The sequence below is a fragment of the Lactuca sativa genome, chromosome 1 (genome assembly GCF_002870075.4).
Source record: "Lactuca sativa cultivar Salinas chromosome 1, Lsat_Salinas_v11, whole genome shotgun sequence".
Taxonomy (NCBI): domain Eukaryota; kingdom Viridiplantae; phylum Streptophyta; class Magnoliopsida; order Asterales; family Asteraceae; genus Lactuca; species Lactuca sativa.
Window position 1 is genome coordinate 160972782 of NC_056623.2, and position 17551 is coordinate 160990332.

The following is a 17551-nucleotide window of genomic DNA, read 5'->3' on the forward strand; positions in this document are numbered from 1 at the left end:
CATAAAGAGGGTGAAGCTTCTTAGTTTAGATTGGTGTACTTTGTGCATTTCACCTTTCTAATAGTTTATGTTTCTTTTTTTCACTACAATGCTCTTTGGGGCTTAGTCAAGGCAATTGCTAGTTTCCCATTTAATTAATACATATTCCTCGTTCAAAAAATAACATGACCCTTTGGCACGCATAAAAGAAGTGAAGAAGGGTTCATTTATGGAATAGAATATCATTTGACATTCATTGCTACAACCATCGTTCTTAGTTTTTGAGCAATTTCTGAAAATGGCAGTCTCTCTTGCGGATCAGAAGACCAACAACTCTCCATTAATGACTTCCATTCAGCATCACACCAAGTTGGTATTGCTGGTCGTAATGTGTTCTTAATGATTCCTTCTATCGAACCAAATACACCATAAAAATGTAAACATTTCATTTTATCATTGACAAAAAAATCATTTTTCAAAAATGTATTGTGATAAAATAACTAATGAACATACCAATAATGGACTTATGATGCATATTGTTGTAAGGTTCATCTCCGGTAAGCAATTCCCACATGACAAACCCAAACGAATAAACATCAACCTAAATTTTGGAAATAAAATGCCAAAGATAAACGATATTACGATAAATATGTACAAAGAAAAGTAATGATCATAAAGGTTATTATTGCAATATACCTTTTCTGTTACCAAGTGACTTTCATTATTAAGAAGCTCAGGTGCCATCCATTGCACGGTTCCACGATTATCACCATTCACTAAATTGTGTCGTTTTATCTTGGATAGGCGAAGATCTCCAATCTAGAACGCTCACAAAAGAAACATATGTAAGAATGAATGCACCCCTTTTAGTTCTGAAATAAGTACTGCAAAGTGCAAAAAATTTCATTTTTGGATGTAACAAAATGAATGTATTGTCTCTATAGTTGATAGTCCACATGTATACCTTGCAAATTGGTCTATGTGGATCTCTCATATTTACAAGAAGATTCTCACACCTTAGGTCGAAATGCACGACATTTTTTCCATGCAAATAATCCATTCCAGAAGCCGTATCCATGGCTATGATAAGTCTTTCACGTTGATCTATTGTTCTGTTCGTAAGAGTTTTTTAATCATTCAAAATATATAATTTAAATTTTCACAAAGCATTTGACAAAATAGGTACCTGTCTTTTTTCTTTAAAAATTGCTTTAAAGATCCATCAACCATGTACTCTGTTATAGTTGTCAAAGAGTCATCTGGCTCATCACGAACTATACCATAGAAGGTAACAACATTTGGGTGGTGCAAAGAACTTAAAACCAAGGCCTCCTTCCAGAAATCTTTAATCTATTTACTCAAAATAGAAGTATGGTCAAGGTTAGAGGACAACAAGTGGAGCAACCATCAAATAATGGAACAGTTAATTTTAAGCAAATTGCAAAACAAATGAATAAATGACATCTATGTTTACAATATTGGTACCTCTCTTTTTGTTATGATTACCCAAATCATCTAAACAAATATATGCTTAATTGGGTTATGTGATAAAAGAGCATTTTGTTATGAACAATCATTTGCTTGGAAAAATACACAAGTGAGAAACATGAGAAGAAAAAATAGAGTTATATTTGGCTTTATATCAATATAATTTACAGAAAAGAAAGAAAATCTAATATGAAAATAAGATAAATGTTTGAATCATATATTTAATTTAACACAAAACTAAAGATCAGACGCATATTTGATATATTGGGGCAGTGAGAGCATTTTCTAACATTGTGTCATGAATTTCTTGATATTTGTTGGTGATTTGTATTACAGATATATATTTAAGTGTAATGGATTAATGTGTTGACCAAATATAATCTTGATAAACATTAAACAAAATAAGGAAGGTAGGAAGTGCACACTTGTTTGACTTTGGTCAAGATTCAAAGTACACTGTCATTTAGGGGCAAAACCCCTGAATGAATGGGGGTCCAGGGGCAGCGCCCCTGGAAGCAGGGTCCAAGGGGAGGGGGGGCATCCCCTGGTGGGGTCGAGCTTTGGGTAATGTTGCTTTGTTAAAAATGCATAAGAGATTCGAAAATTAGAAAATTGATCCATATTTGACTTTTGTGTTGACCCTTGTCTAAAACCGGTTCTGTGACAGTTTAGAGACAGTTTGAAAATGCCTTGTGTCAGTTTCATGTCAGTATTCAAACATAAAATTGTCTTGTGACAGGTTTTAGATAAAAGATATATTTAACCAATTTTGGTCATAATGTACTAGCGAAATATTCTTAATAATCTCATTCTTTGTTCTTTCATTTCTTCTAAGTGTTATCCAATTGAAATTTCATAAGTACCACCCAACTAATTCAATTTAAAAGTGTTATCAGCATTCTCAAATTTCTAAAGTGCTTTTATATCCAAAAATCTAGCAATAACGATGTCACACTTACACAAAGAATCATTCTGTCGTCAGAATTAGGCATTTGTTTTGTAAAGATGGACGTATTATTATCACTCAAAGTTGCAGCAAGAAAAAAGATATCAAATATGACCACATAGCAATTTGACCATACCAAACATGGTAAAAAGAACAATTTGACCTTACAATATCAAAAGGAAAGAAACGAAAGAGGAAAAAGAACATCCATACCATACGCTCCGTTTCTGATGACTTCCTAGCAAAGCAACTGCCTTTAATTCTCTTAATTGCAAAATCCGTACCCTTCCACATTCCATGATAAACAACTCTATATGTACTACCGGATTCTAATTGGCTTATCTCCTCCAAATCATCCTTCTTTATGGTCTAAAGGCAAATAAACATTGAAATTACTAAAGACCATAAATCACAGATATTAAACATAATTCATTTTCCCACATTTTTGAAACTGACATCAACATAGAAACAAACCTGTAATCCCATCGCAATAGCCTCCCCCTCAATTGTTGTTGATTCCATTTTGGTATTGCTTTCGGTGCTAGTAGTAGAGTCCAATTCCAAATCCTCATGCGTATCCTACAAAAACGACAAGGATTTAATATTGACCACAAAGATAAGTTGCACTAAAAACTCAAAAGGTTAAAGAGTTATGAATTTACTTACCAAAATATGGAACTCATGTGTGGGTTCCTCTCTGACCTCGTCCGTTTTCTCAATGACATCATTAAAACTTTCTTGTGCTTCACCTTTAACCTCCTCAGCATATTCTAAAGACTGATTTCCATATATCAAAAGAGTATGTCGCTTTAATTGTCATTAATAATATTCATGACATGGTATATATGAGGACGCAACTATATATTGTTTCTAAATATGGAAGGCATTGTAAGACAAGGTTTAAGATAGTCTGCCTATTTATTTATGTATACTGTGTACATACATATACACAAACACATGTACTGATGTACATAAACATTTGTGTATATGCATGCAACTTACATATGGAGTAACGAATACATGCATATATACATACATACCGGAAAGACATGAATGATTATTAAAATTATGGTTACGCATATAAGAATATGCATTATTTTTTTGTAGATGAATTCTGATAATTATGAATGGATATTACAAATACGAATGTGATGTATGCATATGCATGAAATTTTTGAATATGAATGGATAATTATTAAAATGTGATCTATGGATAATTATACTATAGATTAAAATTATCTTCCGTTAGCTACAGTATACTTCCTAAGAGATTAGCAAATTTGGTCCTCTGATTATATATGTGTGTTCAAACGTTTCTATTTATTGAATTTTTGAAGACGTGTTGTATGTTGGTCCATCACCGCACCCTCAACCAATCTTTTTCTTCCAAATATCATCAATTTTGGACGTGATTCATGGCTCTTCTGCTACGTGTTCTTCTCCGCCTCTTCGAGAACACCACCACCGCCTCTGCTATCTCCACCTGTTTGCCTCTCGATTGAATCCTTTATCGTCTCTCTCTTTCGACTTTTTCTACCATTCTTCCAAAGGATCCCGCTTCCAACGATGCCCTTTACTACCTGTTCTTCATCGGGTTACCGTAACTCTACTTTGGTCACTGCCTCCGGATCCTTCCCCACGGTCGGCTCCGCCGCTTCTGACCATTCCATTCGTAATCGGTGGAGCAAAAACAGATCAGACAGGAAAACGAAGAAATCGCCAAGGCCTTTGTCGTGCAGTTGTGGCTTCTCGACTCTCATCCACGACCTGTAACAACCCTCCCTTATTTATTGTGTATCCAGTGGTCTTTGATTAAGCAGGAGACAACCAATGAACGATTATTTGTAATTACTGATGAAGTTATCGATTGGTGCCCTACCCCTCTAATCAGATAAGTTGCTATTATAGATTCTTCTTCAGTTTCAGTTTTTAGATGTACACAAATATGGCTGAACACGATGGCAAAGAAAGCGGACGGACGCCCATATGGGCTCTCTCTCACCGTTATTCTCTCTCCCACCGCCATTATCCTATTTCACTGCTTCTTACCGGAAAAGAACGACCTATAAAGCCGATTTTGACAAGGAACCAACAACAACCAGCAACACATATCAACACTATGCTGGTGGTGGTGCGACGACGTTGGCTGCCGATCGCAGTGGCTGGAGGTGATGTTCGGTTGAACTTTCCTTACCGGTTGAAAGGCTGCTGTGGCGACCCTTCAAGATGAGTCGTAAGAAATTGAGAGGATGAAACAAAACATCATTGTTCCTCAATTTCCTGACTACTTTCGACATTGAAATAATCAACAGGTATCCTCGCCTAATTTCTGGATGATTTCAAGATTTGGATCGAACTAAGTCTTTTCTTTCTCAGCGCTCATAGGAAATTGTTGGGTTTTCTAATTTGTGTTCCATTTTTTTACGAAAATCATAGGAGAGAGTTCTGAAGTGGAATTGTGGCTATGGTTAATTCTTCTGTTCAGAAATCTGAATAGTGTGTAAAAAAATACATTTGATTTCCTTTTCTGTATGTTCTTCAATAGATTTGTCAAGTGTTTAGCATCCTATATTCCTATATATTTCGTTCAGCTGTTTTCAGATGTTGGTGACTTAAAAAGGTACTTACTTAAAGAAGGATTGGATTGTTTTTGTTGTTCAAACTTTGCAGATTTGAGGATGCACATCAACTGTTTGATGAAATGCTTCAAAGAACCGGTAAGATTAGTTATATTCTATCATCCATTGCACTAGCTTCAGTCAATAACAACTACTTTTAAAACTGCATAAAAATAAAATTTACACTGTTGATATGATTTCATTCTCATCTATAGTTTTCTGGATTAAGTGTAGTATGACCATGCTATTTAACACCTTATCATTTTAGTATGACCATGCTATTTAACACCTTATCATTTTGTTTTGTTCAGGTAAACTTTAATGAATAAAGATTAAACAGTTATACACATCTATTATGCCATTTTTTTCTTATTGTTAAGTTCTATATGGCAAAGTGATATCCGTCCATTCTGACTTTTGACATGTTAAGATTTTTTACTTTTCACCTGAACCCAACATTGTTGAATTGTTTTTTAGAAACATACACATTTATTATTGTCAACTTTTGTTTGTTCCATGTAAATTTAATGCATTAAAATGTGAAAATAACAACATTTTTTTTTCATAGGTGAGGGCATTTTATATGAACAATATTCCAGAGAACACATCAATAGAGCATCTCAGGGCATTATTTCAATGGCAGTTGGCAAACAGAAGTTTAGATTTGTTCATTTTGCAAAAAGGTCAACTGCTTTAAAAGTTGTCAAAGATGGTGACAAATACTTTTTTAATTATTCTTTAATATTTATTGTTTAAAATCTTAAATCCAAACATGTTTCAGAGGTTTAAATTAACACTGAACACCATTTTCTTATACATATGCAGGTCTATTATTCTTCATTATATTGGATCTCATCTGAACCGCATCTCTCAAAATGTTTATGGTGGTTTTTCAGCAAATTCGTATGTATATTTTTGTTCTTTTTCATTAATGAATTTTAAACTATAAAATGTTATTACGAACCTGTACAATGAATCTTTGGGTATTTGGAGTTTACATAAAGTTCTTAAATTAGAAAGTGCTAATTTTGATAGTAATGACAATCTGATAATGTAAAATGGATAGTTTTGGTAATTTGTTGGATAAATTACGAACTATGTGTAATCAAACTTTTCACAGTTTCTTGAATTCATTCCTTCTTTCAATTTTTTCAAATCACAAACTTATTGTTGGTCAAATTTCTTTAAGATTTTGTATCATAAAGTGAAGTGGTTGATCGTTTTAATGACTAATTTATGTCATTTAACGGGTGTAATTTTTCAAGATTTGTAACTTTTGGCAATTCTTCATTTTGGAATTTACGAAAACATTATACTTTTATGTTTTTCAAGTGACATTCATGGTTATTTGATGAATGTAATGGATGTTGTAAGAAAAATTATAGTCGAATTTCGTCAACTACTGAAAGTCGTATTATCATATTCTCCCTTTTTTAAAAGCATCACAAATATCTCAAATAATTACCCCTTTCTGTTTTGTTATAAATAAAAGGGTAATATAGTCATTTTGCATAAAACATGAAAAAAAATATCACATATATCTCAAATAACGACCAAAACTGGAAAAATAATACTATTAATTTAAGCGCAACTTATATAATGATCCTATAACATTTTCTACCTTAAAATATTCTTATTTGCTGTTATTACTCTTTTGTTTTTAGGCATATTAAAGTTTTTTTATTTTTGAAATTTAAATTGCGTTGTTTATTATAATAATTGAAAAATATGTGATTTTTGGATGGCAGGTCTTCAAAAGAGTTTTCAGAGGCTATGCTACAAAGCTTTTCATGAAGATGCATTGCATATTAATATCATACAACCACATACAATTAACACAACACAAACCTCTCCAAGCCATAATCCGCAGTAAAACCTAATTCTTTGTGTGTCCCTATTAGGCATCCAATCACTGAGCAAAAAAGTAGGTTGCTATTAAACAAATTAAGAAAATTTAGTTACAATCAAGATTCAGCTATTTTTTCTTCTACTTTCTTTCACCAACAGTTCCATTCCAGATTTCTAAAAACCGAAATGCAATGTTGAATTTCACGTTGTAGTTGAACTTGTGGCTGACAAATATCAACTTTCTTATTGCGAGAGTGATTGTTTTAAATTGCATCAAAAACAAATTAAGGGCAGGTTAAACAACGATTGCAGCAGCTTACCCAATTCCACACTTTTTTTTTTAATATTATCTACGTCTTTTGCATCTTTTGCTTATTATCTACGAACGTATGTAATATTTATTTTTAAATGCAATCCATTTGCGCATATAACTGTAATTGATGTTGGTCGAATGTGTTTGTTGTAGTAAACTGAAGGGTAATTGCAACTATAAATATATCACTACTAGGGACATCCTTTTGAAATAGTTTTGCAGTGCTTTATTGTTTTTCTATTATCTGTCAGAAATTATGGAAGATCTTAATTTGTAAATTATTAACTATTTTAACAGGGCTGCAATTTAATTGTGCAGGGGGAGAATAAAAGATTGATATTCTTTAACATGCTTATGTTGGATTGTTGAGGTCAGATTATCACTTAAAATTCCGTTTTCTGCATGCTAATATTGTGATTGCAGTTCAAAATTTGGACTAGGTTTCACCTAATTCGAATAAGAATATATCCGGAACAAAATCTGCCTTTTACAACACACCTGCTCTTATTACATTCTGTTTCCCCACAAAGGCTGCACTACAGGTTAGAGTCACGAAAATATGAAGTTATTTAGTGTTATAAGAATAGTAATTTTTTTTTTTTTTTTAATTTTACAATCTTTTTGACTGTTGCAGGAGGTGTATTAAACCCCACTTATGTCCTTTGAAATCCTATCAGATAAGCCACACAAAAGTACACTTGGTCTTCTAAGTTATTAACCATAGAAAAGAACTTGATAAATCAACTTTTGGCTAAATGCAATACATACCATTGTACTTTTATTTATTGGTGTATTATAGCATCCTACTTTCATTTATTTTCCTTATTAAGGCATTTTACGTTAACAAATCTCTACCCAAATGCAACATTTTACCTTTTTTTTCTTATTACCTTTTTGTTTTTTTTCTTATTACTTAATTGCATTTTACCTTTTTTTCCTTATCACTTTATCTTATACGTTTTTGGAATAATACCACAAATTTTGTTTATTTCATTTTGGAAAAAATATAACATTAATGGGTATTAAATGACTATTTTCCAGGAAAAAACCACAAGGCCTTTCAGTTTCTAAGTTGCACTATAAGCTAGAGTATCCCAAAACAGAAAGCATTTGAAGAGTCAATCTCCAAATATCCGCGTGACTGATTCGATTATGAAAAAACGAAAGCTATGCTCAAAACTGAACCCCGCGGAGCGGGGTTTATCACCTAGTTACAATTATGAATGGATAATTATTAAAATGTGATCTATGCATATGCATTAGAAATAAATGAAAGCAATTGGTCATCTAAAAAAATTCACCGCCTTAGTTTTGTACTCTAAAAATGGAATCGAGATATGCTACTCGACCTTCCGAAAAAGGAATGTTGTAGAAAAACGCAATGGACAAAATTTATTCTGATGTTATCTCGACATAAAATGATTAATAATTTGCATATAACTAATTAAAGAACATTCATCACATAATTAAATGAAAATACTTACTTGAATGGCCAATGCTTCTTCAATTCTCGCAATGACTGTGTCCATCCCAGGGCGTTCCTTTAAATTGAAACTAATGCACTGATATGCAATTTCTTTAAACATATCCAAAGAACGACTACTAATCTGATCTCTCATATGGGGATCAATTAACTTATGTAGTTGGTTGTCATCATATCGCCTAACCAAATTCATTAGAAACTTTGGCCCATTGTCTTCAATGCTCCTTTCACTATAAACCAGCATCCCACTAAGCATTTCAAATAGTACTACACCAAATGAGTATGTATCTGATTCTTTTCGAAGGATGTGACTTTCATGGTAAGTGGGATCCAAGTAAAACTGGGTACCCGCAACCTTTGTGTCGAGGTGGGTATTTGGCAGATTTTTGGGACCTAATTTTGACAAACCAAAATCACAAATTTTTGCAACAAAATTATATCTAACAATATATTAGCACTCTTCACGTCTCTATGTATTACTCTGTTGTGCTCCCCAAGACCTGAGTGAAGGTAATTAAGTCCTCTTGCTGCCCCAATGCAAATCTTTAGGCGATGTGTCCATGTTATGTCGCGCCTCTTATTGGGGTCTTGAAGATGATGATCTAGGCTTCCATTGATAGCATACTCATAGACTACAATCATCTCGTTGACTTCATCACAATAACCAATAAAAGAGACAATGTTTTCATGGTGGAATCTGGATATTATACTAATCTCATTACGGAACTCGTGCTCTCCTTGGTAGCTATTCTGAGCTAGGCGTTTGAAAGCGGCTGTGCGGTTTTGCCATCTTTCAGAAAGTTCTCCTTTGTAGACCTTGCCAAATCCACCACCTCCAATATATCTTTCCGGACTGAAATTTTTGGTTGCAAGATTGACCTCCTCCAGTGGAATTAGATAAGTTTCGAGGTTTACTTCTGAAGAAGACATTGCCTTTTGATTTTTCTGATGATGTATGTTAATGTAGAAGCACCAAATTGGCTGTGAATAGACGCAGAACGAAGTTTGCTTAGGCACCTACCTCATTTGACCATGGCCTAAAAGATATATAAACTCATTTAAAATTATGGTCCAATTATTTACATTAAACTATTATATATACACGTTTTTCAGTAATGTATTTTATATATACTTCGAAAAGTTACACTTCAATTATTAAACTATCATGCAAGTTGTTTGGTTAATGTTCATACTGCCGTCTGATCTTCATTTTTGTTATTTATTATTAATTTTTTATAAATAGTTTTCCGTCATTCACGTGGACATGTTCTCTCTGGCCAATTTATTGAACAAAATATACATGATTTGTTAATGTTTGATATTATTGATTTTTTCTTGAATTATTGATTAACAGACAAGCAATAGATGTGAGCTAGCTGTAAACACTATGACATGCATGACTCCAAAACACTATGTCATGCATGATTCCAAACCGCTTCAAGATCTCATAAGCCACCGCCTGCAAGCGTTGTACATGCATGTTTAACCGGAAGCACATCAACGAGATAGATCAAGTAACGTTTAACTCATCTCAAACCGTTATAAAAAAATATTATTCTACCTTTAAATGTTGGCACAAAGGATGCTGAATAAAATTACATCCAAGTCATAACTGATTTTTAAACCACTCTCACTAGTACAAAAATCATTAATTGATGTAGTTAAAATGATTAATTGATGAGTATTGAACAACACCAACAAACATCGCAGAAAAAAACACCCCTATTTAATATATAATGCGGTTATATAACCGCTCCAAAAAATGATGAAAACCACTTAAAAAAATACCCACATTTAATGTTGAAAACCGCACCAAAAGATTATAAGCACACCAATTCATGAAGTCACAATTAATTTCTTGGTTGTTTTTAATAGTACAGATATATTATGGTATGGCCTCTATGTTAATATATTAGGGTATGGCCTCAATATTAGTTTATGATTGTAATGAGATTCATATTTAAATATTATTTGCCCCAACCTATCTAATGCCATGTTGATCCTTAAAACACAGCCTTCTCTTTTTTATATTTCTTCTTGGTTCGATAGTGGTGTAAGTATCATGTGGCGATGGTTGTCGAAAGTGGCAGCTCACTACAAGAAATATACCCTTTACCGGCGATACTATATTACCGACGACATTATCACCGGCAATCAAAATCATTAATTAAAAAAAATAAAAAAAATTGAAAAAAAATTACCGGCGACAGAAGTTATTACCGGCGACACTTTTACCGGCGAACAGAAGTCATTACGGGCGACTAGCTTATTAGCGGCGTCAATACTCATTAGCGGCGATAGAGTCAATAGCGGCAAACTGATCAATAGCGACGAAGCAGTAGCGGCGACTCGGTGACGCGTCGCCGCTATTAGTATTACCGGTGACTTTTGGGACTTTTACCGGCGACTTTTGTCGCCGGTAATGGTCTTTTTCCTTGTAGTGGCTGGGGTGTAGTTTGTTCGAAGCTGGAACAAGTAAGAGGGTGGAGGTTCCGATGGTTAGAGGTTGTTTACGGTGATGGGTTTGAGTTTAGAAGGTGTGAGGATGAAACTAATGGTGCGTGAGGCTGTGATGGGTGACTTGAAGGTTAACCGGTTCAGTCGGTTTTGAGACAAAGGTTGGTGGTTCGTGGAGGGTGTGATGGGTGCCATCTGTGGTTGGATATCTTCGGCTGTAACATGTGGCGATGGAGGGTGATGGCAGGTGGTTTGTAGTGGTGAAGGTCTCCGGTTCTGTCAGTGATGGTTGAGAGTGGTCTCGGTGGTGCATGTGGTTGACTGATGGTTCGAGATGAAGATGATGTAGGGAAGGTTTACAAAAAAATCCTATCTACTACTCTACATAAATAAAAATGCCAATGAGTTATGGTTTTCATGGGTGTGTGCTTAGATTTATATTAAAAACAGAGGGAATATTTGGGAGGGATATTGTAAATTTGAAGGATCCAACGCGAAATGAAAATTTTGAATAAAAGGAAAATTTTGAACGAAATTTTCAAAAGGAAGATCAAATGAGGCGGTTCCACATGATTAAATGTGGCGGTTTCTATTGATTTAATGGTACGGTTTTAAAAATCGCACCAATAAATACGTTTTTAATGCCATTTAGGGAAACCGCACCAACAAATACCTTAAATGATACAGTTCATTGATTTATTGATGCGGACGTGTTTTAATGATGCAGTTTTAGGCTACCACCGCTCCAAAAATATAAAAATCAATCGCACCAAAAAAATAGGTTCTATACTAGTGTCCTACTCTAATCCTAAACTACAAGCGAACCTAAACCCTAAAGTCTTTGGGGAAGAAACATATTTTCCAACTACTATTATGCAATAAGCCATTTTGTGAGTCTAATTACTTAACAATCCATTTGGTGTGTCTATTTAGTTATGATTATATGAATACAATAATAAAAGGAAGTCGTATAACATCTCTTTTTATTAGATATGAAGCCATAATCCCACACACAAATTCGATGAAGCCAAATTAATTCTTTTTCGGCTGGGGCATTTTACTTTGATTAAATATGTTCCTGGTTCCATGCCTTCTTATTTTATGTCGCTCTTTAAGGCTCCAGTTGGCATTCTTTATAGACTTGAGTCCTTGAGAAGTGCGTTTTTTAGAGGAGTGGATATTCATGACAAAAAAATTGTTTGGACTTATTGGAATAAGGTGCTAGCGGGGAATGAAAATAGGGGTTTGGGTGGTGGTAGTTTCTTTGCCCTAAACAGAGCGCTTCTATTTAAGTGGATTCAGAGGTTTTTGTCTAATCTAGATGCGTTATGGGTTCGTGTTATTCAGGCAATTTATGGAAATATTGGATGTTTAGGCCATATGATTCTTCCTAAACAATCCTCTGTTTGGGTTGTTATTTTATATGCTATGCTTGATTTGCAGAAAAAAGGGATAGATTTATTTGCAAATTGTAAGAAGTTTATTGGAAATGGTGTTGATTATTTGTTTTGGACGGATGTGTGGATTGGTGATAGTACTCTTAAGGATCGGTTCCCTCGTTTATATGCTTTAGAGCTAAACAAGAATGATTCGGTAGTTGTCAAGTTTGGTGTTATCTTGTGCTTTGATTCTTTCCGTCGTCCTTGCTTGGGTGGCGCTGAAATTGAGCAAGCTGCTAGTCTTAGTTCTTTCTTGGAGTTAATTAACCTTAACTCTTTTCGTGATAGATGGGTTTGGGATCTTGAAGTTTCAGGTGGGTTCATAGTCTATTCAACTAGTCACTGGATAGACTTGATTTATCTTGGATCACTTCTTCGGCTTCTATATGGGTGGGTGGTTCCTATTAAAGTTAACATGTTTTGTTGGAGAATGTTTTTGGATAGTTACCTACTTGGGTAAACTTGACTAAAAAGGGTATGGATATTCCTTCGATTTTGTGTCTCATTTCTGATCTTATGGTTGAAGATGTCAATCATCTTTTCTTCTCTTGCCCTTTCGCTAAGGTAGTGATCGAAAAGATTTTGGCTTGGTGAGATTAGAAGGCTTATTTTTTTCAATCCATTGAAGACTGAAAAGGTGTGGTTTGATTTTGTCAAATTGAAGAAGTTGAGGAGGTTCTTGAAGGTGTTTTTTAGTTACTTGGTGGTACATCTGGATGTTTAGAAATAAAACCATTTTTGGTAATGAGGTTCCAGAAAGAAGTCTTATTTTTTGATGACATAGTTTCTAATTCATTTATTTGGTGTTCTAGTAGGTCTAAGTTTCATCTCAATTGGGTGTTGTGGCTTAAAAACTCAATTTTAACCTTATTGTAATGTTGGTTGAACCTTCATCTCTAACTTCTTGCTAGTTTTTTTTTTTTTTTTTTTTTTTTTTTTTTTTTTTTTTTTTTTGTGTGTGTGTGTGTTTATATATTTCTACCGTTCTAAAAAAAACTAAAAAATTAGACGAAGCCAATACGTGGACATAATATTTTTTAATATGTGTACATAATATTTTAATACGTGGATATAATATTTTAATATATTTTTACATACAAATTGACTTAACATTTTAATTCCATTCTATGTTATATTCCGATTAATAACAAACTAATATATATATATATATATATATATATATATATATATATATATATATATATATATATATATATATATATATATAACATATTTCGTCAGATGATGAATTTTAAGTCGTACAAACCATATTGCGATATTTACAATCAGTTTATTCATTGGAAAAAGCTAAATCTTATTTTGTCAACAAAATTCAAAATATCTATTACCCTTATAAAACTATAACATCGTCCAAATGATAGAGCCTTGGGTATAACTTAATATTGCGATATTTACAATCAGTTTATGCATTGGAAAAAGCTAAATCTTATTTTGTCAACAAAATTCAAAATATTTATTACCCTTATAAAACTATAACATCGTCCAAATGATAGAGCCTTGGGTATAACTTAATATTGCAATCTCATATCTCATATTATAATAACTAACATAGATACTTTATGTTGGTGATTTGTTATCATCAAAGTTATTTAAGTGTAATAGGATTAACTGTTGACCAAAAGTGATCTTGATGAATATTAAACAAGTAAGAGAAGTGTGGAGTACACACTTGTTTAAGTTTGATCAAGTTTCAAAGTACACTGTCATTTAAGGGCGAAACGCCTGAACTAACGGGCGTCCAGGGGCAGCGCCCGTAGGAGTGGGATCCAAGGGGCGACAACCCCTGGCTGGGGTCGAGCTGCTAGGTCAACGCAAGAATTTTTTATATAGGTTATGTTGCTATATTAAACATGCATTAGAAATACGGTTATTTTTAGAGAATTGACCCTTGGTTTGACCATTATCTAAATACTCATTTTTAGGTCAATTTTGGTAGTTTTATGACAGTTTGAAACTGCCATATGAAAGTTTTCAGACAGATATCATAAATTGGTTTTTGGTCTCATTTTATGGTTCATTCGAAATTCATAACAATCAGATTCTATGTTCTTGCTCTCATATTTTGAGTCTTATCCGATTAAAGACTGGGAGTACCACCCAAATATTTTAATCTGTAAGTGATATCATAATTCTCAAAATTTCCAAGCCTTTCTATACCTAAATTTCTAACAAACATTAAAGTATTTCTGTGATCATGACAATTGGCGATTCTGTGAAGGACATGACAATCAAGTTTGATAAGTTGGTGAAGTTTGAAGGCCAAGACTTTCATAGATGGCAGAAGAATATGAAGTTCCTCTTGATCACCCTTAAAGTGGTGTATGTTCTGAGTACACCCATGCCATAACTTGCTAAAGATGAAACTCTAAAGGCAACAATGAGAAGATCAAAGTAGGACAATGACGACTACATTTATCGTGGTCATATTCTCAATGGTATGTCTGACTCTCTTTCTGATATCTATTTAATTGTTGAATCTGCAAATGAAATGTGGGATTCTCTTGAATCCAAGTAAATAACTTAAGATGCTTCTAGTAAGAAGTTTATGGTTGGAAACTTTGTGGGTTACAGGATGGTTGACTCAAGGCCTGTTATGGAACAATTTCATGAAATATTAATGATCATGGGACAGTTTGCTTAACACAATTTGAAAATGGATGAAGCCATTTATGTGGTTGTGATCATTGACAAACTGCCCCTTTCCTGGAAGGATTATAAACACAATCTGAAACATAACAAGGAGGAATTGAAATTGACTCAACTTGGAAGCCATTTACGGATTGAGGAGTACTTAAGGACTTTAGAACTTGATAACAATCCCAAAGTAAAGAACCAAGTTGGTTTCTCTTTTGTGAACATGGTGGATGTAGAAGGATCAAAGAATCAAAAGAAGTCGGAGGGAAAAAGGAAGTTTACAGACAAGGATGACAAGTCTTCCAACAAAAAGGCTAAATTGGTTTGTTGGAATTGTAACAAACTAGGTCACTTTAAGAAAAATTGTCTTTTTTGTAAAGTGAACAAGGATGGTGCTGGACCAAGTGGATCCAAGGATCCAGAAAAGCAACAAGGTCTGATTTCTGTTTTCATGCAGAATTCTAAATATATTCCGAATTATATTTCTACGTGTTCCAAAGCATTTTGTCACACCCCAAAACCGGAACGGCGGAAATGTTCTAGGGTGGAGGACGTCATTTTTAGTATCACAAGACATGCATCATAGTAAGAAAGTAATAAACAACCATTTCATTAGAAAGAAAATGTTTACAAAGTATGCGATTCACATAATATAGAATACATAGGAAATAACAAAAAGACATGAAGCTATACTGCTCCATCTTCAGAGTTTCAGGCATGTTCAGTATTGCAGGCAGTTCAGTGTTTGGATAGTTTCAGAGTTTTGGACAGTATTAGTATTTGTGTTGGAATGCAAATGCTGGCAGGATAGTTGGTCGAGGGGTGCTAGGCACCAAGTTCTATCAGAGAGCAGTGTCAGTGGTGACAGACGGTGATGACCCGCTCTGGGAATAGCGGGGGTGATGGAGTTAGTGAAGGATAGGGCCTTCACAGTGTCAGAGGAAAAGTCGGTTATGAGGCTTTGCCTTGGGGAAGGCAAGGAAATTGCGCAAGGAAAGTAGTGGAGAACCTCTGCGGGTTCAGTGCAGTACTCGGTGAGTACCAGAAGGATTATCGGTTGAGTAAGTTCTGTTTCTATGTTGTTCAGGATCAGGTTCGACCCGAGGTTTACCCGCGAGGTTGATGTTAGTCAGAATGACCAGGTGGAAGACCAGCGCAGGTAGGCAGCTGGTGTTGGGTATTGGAGGCAGATCGCAAGCGGTGGGCAATGGTAAACTTTGAGGACGAAGTTCAGTTTAAGTGGGGGAGAGTTGTAACACCCAAGATTTTGAAATCCAAGAAAGTAAAGGAAACCCTAAATTTAGGAGGGACTCGGCGAGTCCAAGGAAGGACTCGGCGAGTCGGAGCGGGATCCGGGTCGAGGAGTAAGTGACCAACTCGGCGAGTCGGCCAAGTGGACTCGGCGAGTCTGGTTTGTGCGAGGAAAACCCTAAATCCGGGGCTTGGAGCCTATTTAAACGTCTCAATCTTCTTCCTAGGGCTCCTTTACTGCCCCTCACACCCAGAACGCCGCACACTAAGCCTCCATTGTGATGATTCATGCTTTTGGCCATTTTTGAGTGATTTAGAAGAAGAAGAAGAAGTGGGAATCTTTAAAGCATCAAGGAGTGGCTTTGGATCTGAAGTTTGGGGAACATTTCAGAGCATTTGAAGGTATCAATTCGTTTCCCTCCTTTAGATCTTCTTTGGTTATGAGTTTTGGGGCTTTTAAGCCATGCCTAAGATCAATCTTGAGCTTGAGGTCCAGATCTGAGGTTGCTACCTCAGATCCATGCTTGTTTTGGTTTAGAATCCCGTAAAGTATCAATCATTGGGTGGATTTTGGAGCCTCTTGGTCTTAAACCCTAGTTATTGGTGCATTTTGCCTAGATCTCCCTCTCTACACGTAAAGTTTGCAACTTTATGTGGGAAATAGGCTTGGGAAGGGTAGATCTACAGTTTGGAGTTCATGCATTACTCGGAAGTCCTCTGCATGTAAGTGGATCTTATTGGACTCGGCGAGTCCTTCGAGTGGACTCGGCGAGTAGCTTGAAGATGAGGAGGAACTCGACGAGTGGGATGAACAGCTCGTCGAGTTGGATGAAGATAGGCATGAACTCGGCGAGTTGGATGAACAACTCGGCGAGTTGGATGAAGATTGCCGTTTGCTCGGCGAGTCTGTTCTTAAACTCGGCGAGTCAGGTCGCGTGGTCCCAAACCCTTCGAGTTAAGTCTCGAGTCAGCGAGTCGAGCCAGGACTCAGTGAGTTGGACAGGACAGGAATCGGGAATCAGTAGACTCGGCGAGTCAGGGGATGACTCGGCGAGTAGAGTCGCGAGTGGAAGG

The 17551-nt window shown here is 35.1% G+C and overlaps 2 protein-coding genes across 12 annotated transcripts; one reads left to right on the top strand and one right to left on the bottom strand.

Annotated features, from left to right (window-relative positions):
• Window positions 1–102: 102 nt before the first annotated feature.
• On the bottom strand, window positions 103–9605 carry LOC111892795 (uncharacterized). Its single transcript, XM_042897439.1, has 10 exons — window positions 9176–9605; window positions 8677–9068; window positions 3080–3190; window positions 2888–2992; window positions 2627–2782; window positions 1166–1329; window positions 944–1091; window positions 676–798; window positions 493–580; window positions 103–388 (listed from the first exon to the last, which is right to left on the bottom strand). The coding sequence occupies exons 1-10, from the start codon at window positions 9603–9605 to the stop codon at window positions 222–224; spliced, it is 1884 nt and encodes a 627-aa protein (XP_042753373.1). The 3' UTR covers window positions 103–221.
• On the top strand, window positions 3767–8040 carry LOC111892797 (uncharacterized). 11 transcript variants are annotated; one of them, XR_008224440.1, is made up of 8 exons: window positions 3767–4725; window positions 4850–4909; window positions 5084–5130; window positions 5600–5714; window positions 5857–5934; window positions 6780–6955; window positions 7511–7734; window positions 7827–8040. XR_008224440.1 is itself a non-coding variant. In XM_052764378.1 (7 exons), the coding sequence occupies exons 2-6, from the start codon at window positions 5115–5117 to the stop codon at window positions 7519–7521; spliced, it is 345 nt and encodes a 114-aa protein (XP_052620338.1). In that variant the 5' UTR covers window positions 3767–4725; window positions 5084–5114; the 3' UTR covers window positions 7522–7734; window positions 7827–8040. The 11 variants fall into 11 exon arrangements, 2 of the variants coding, with proteins under 2 accessions (XP_052620338.1, XP_052620339.1); XR_008224436.1 differs by having other exon boundaries at window positions 3767–4909; XR_008224446.1 differs by lacking the exon at window positions 4850–4909 and having other exon boundaries at window positions 5005–5130.
• Window positions 9606–17551: the final 7946 nt, after the last annotated feature.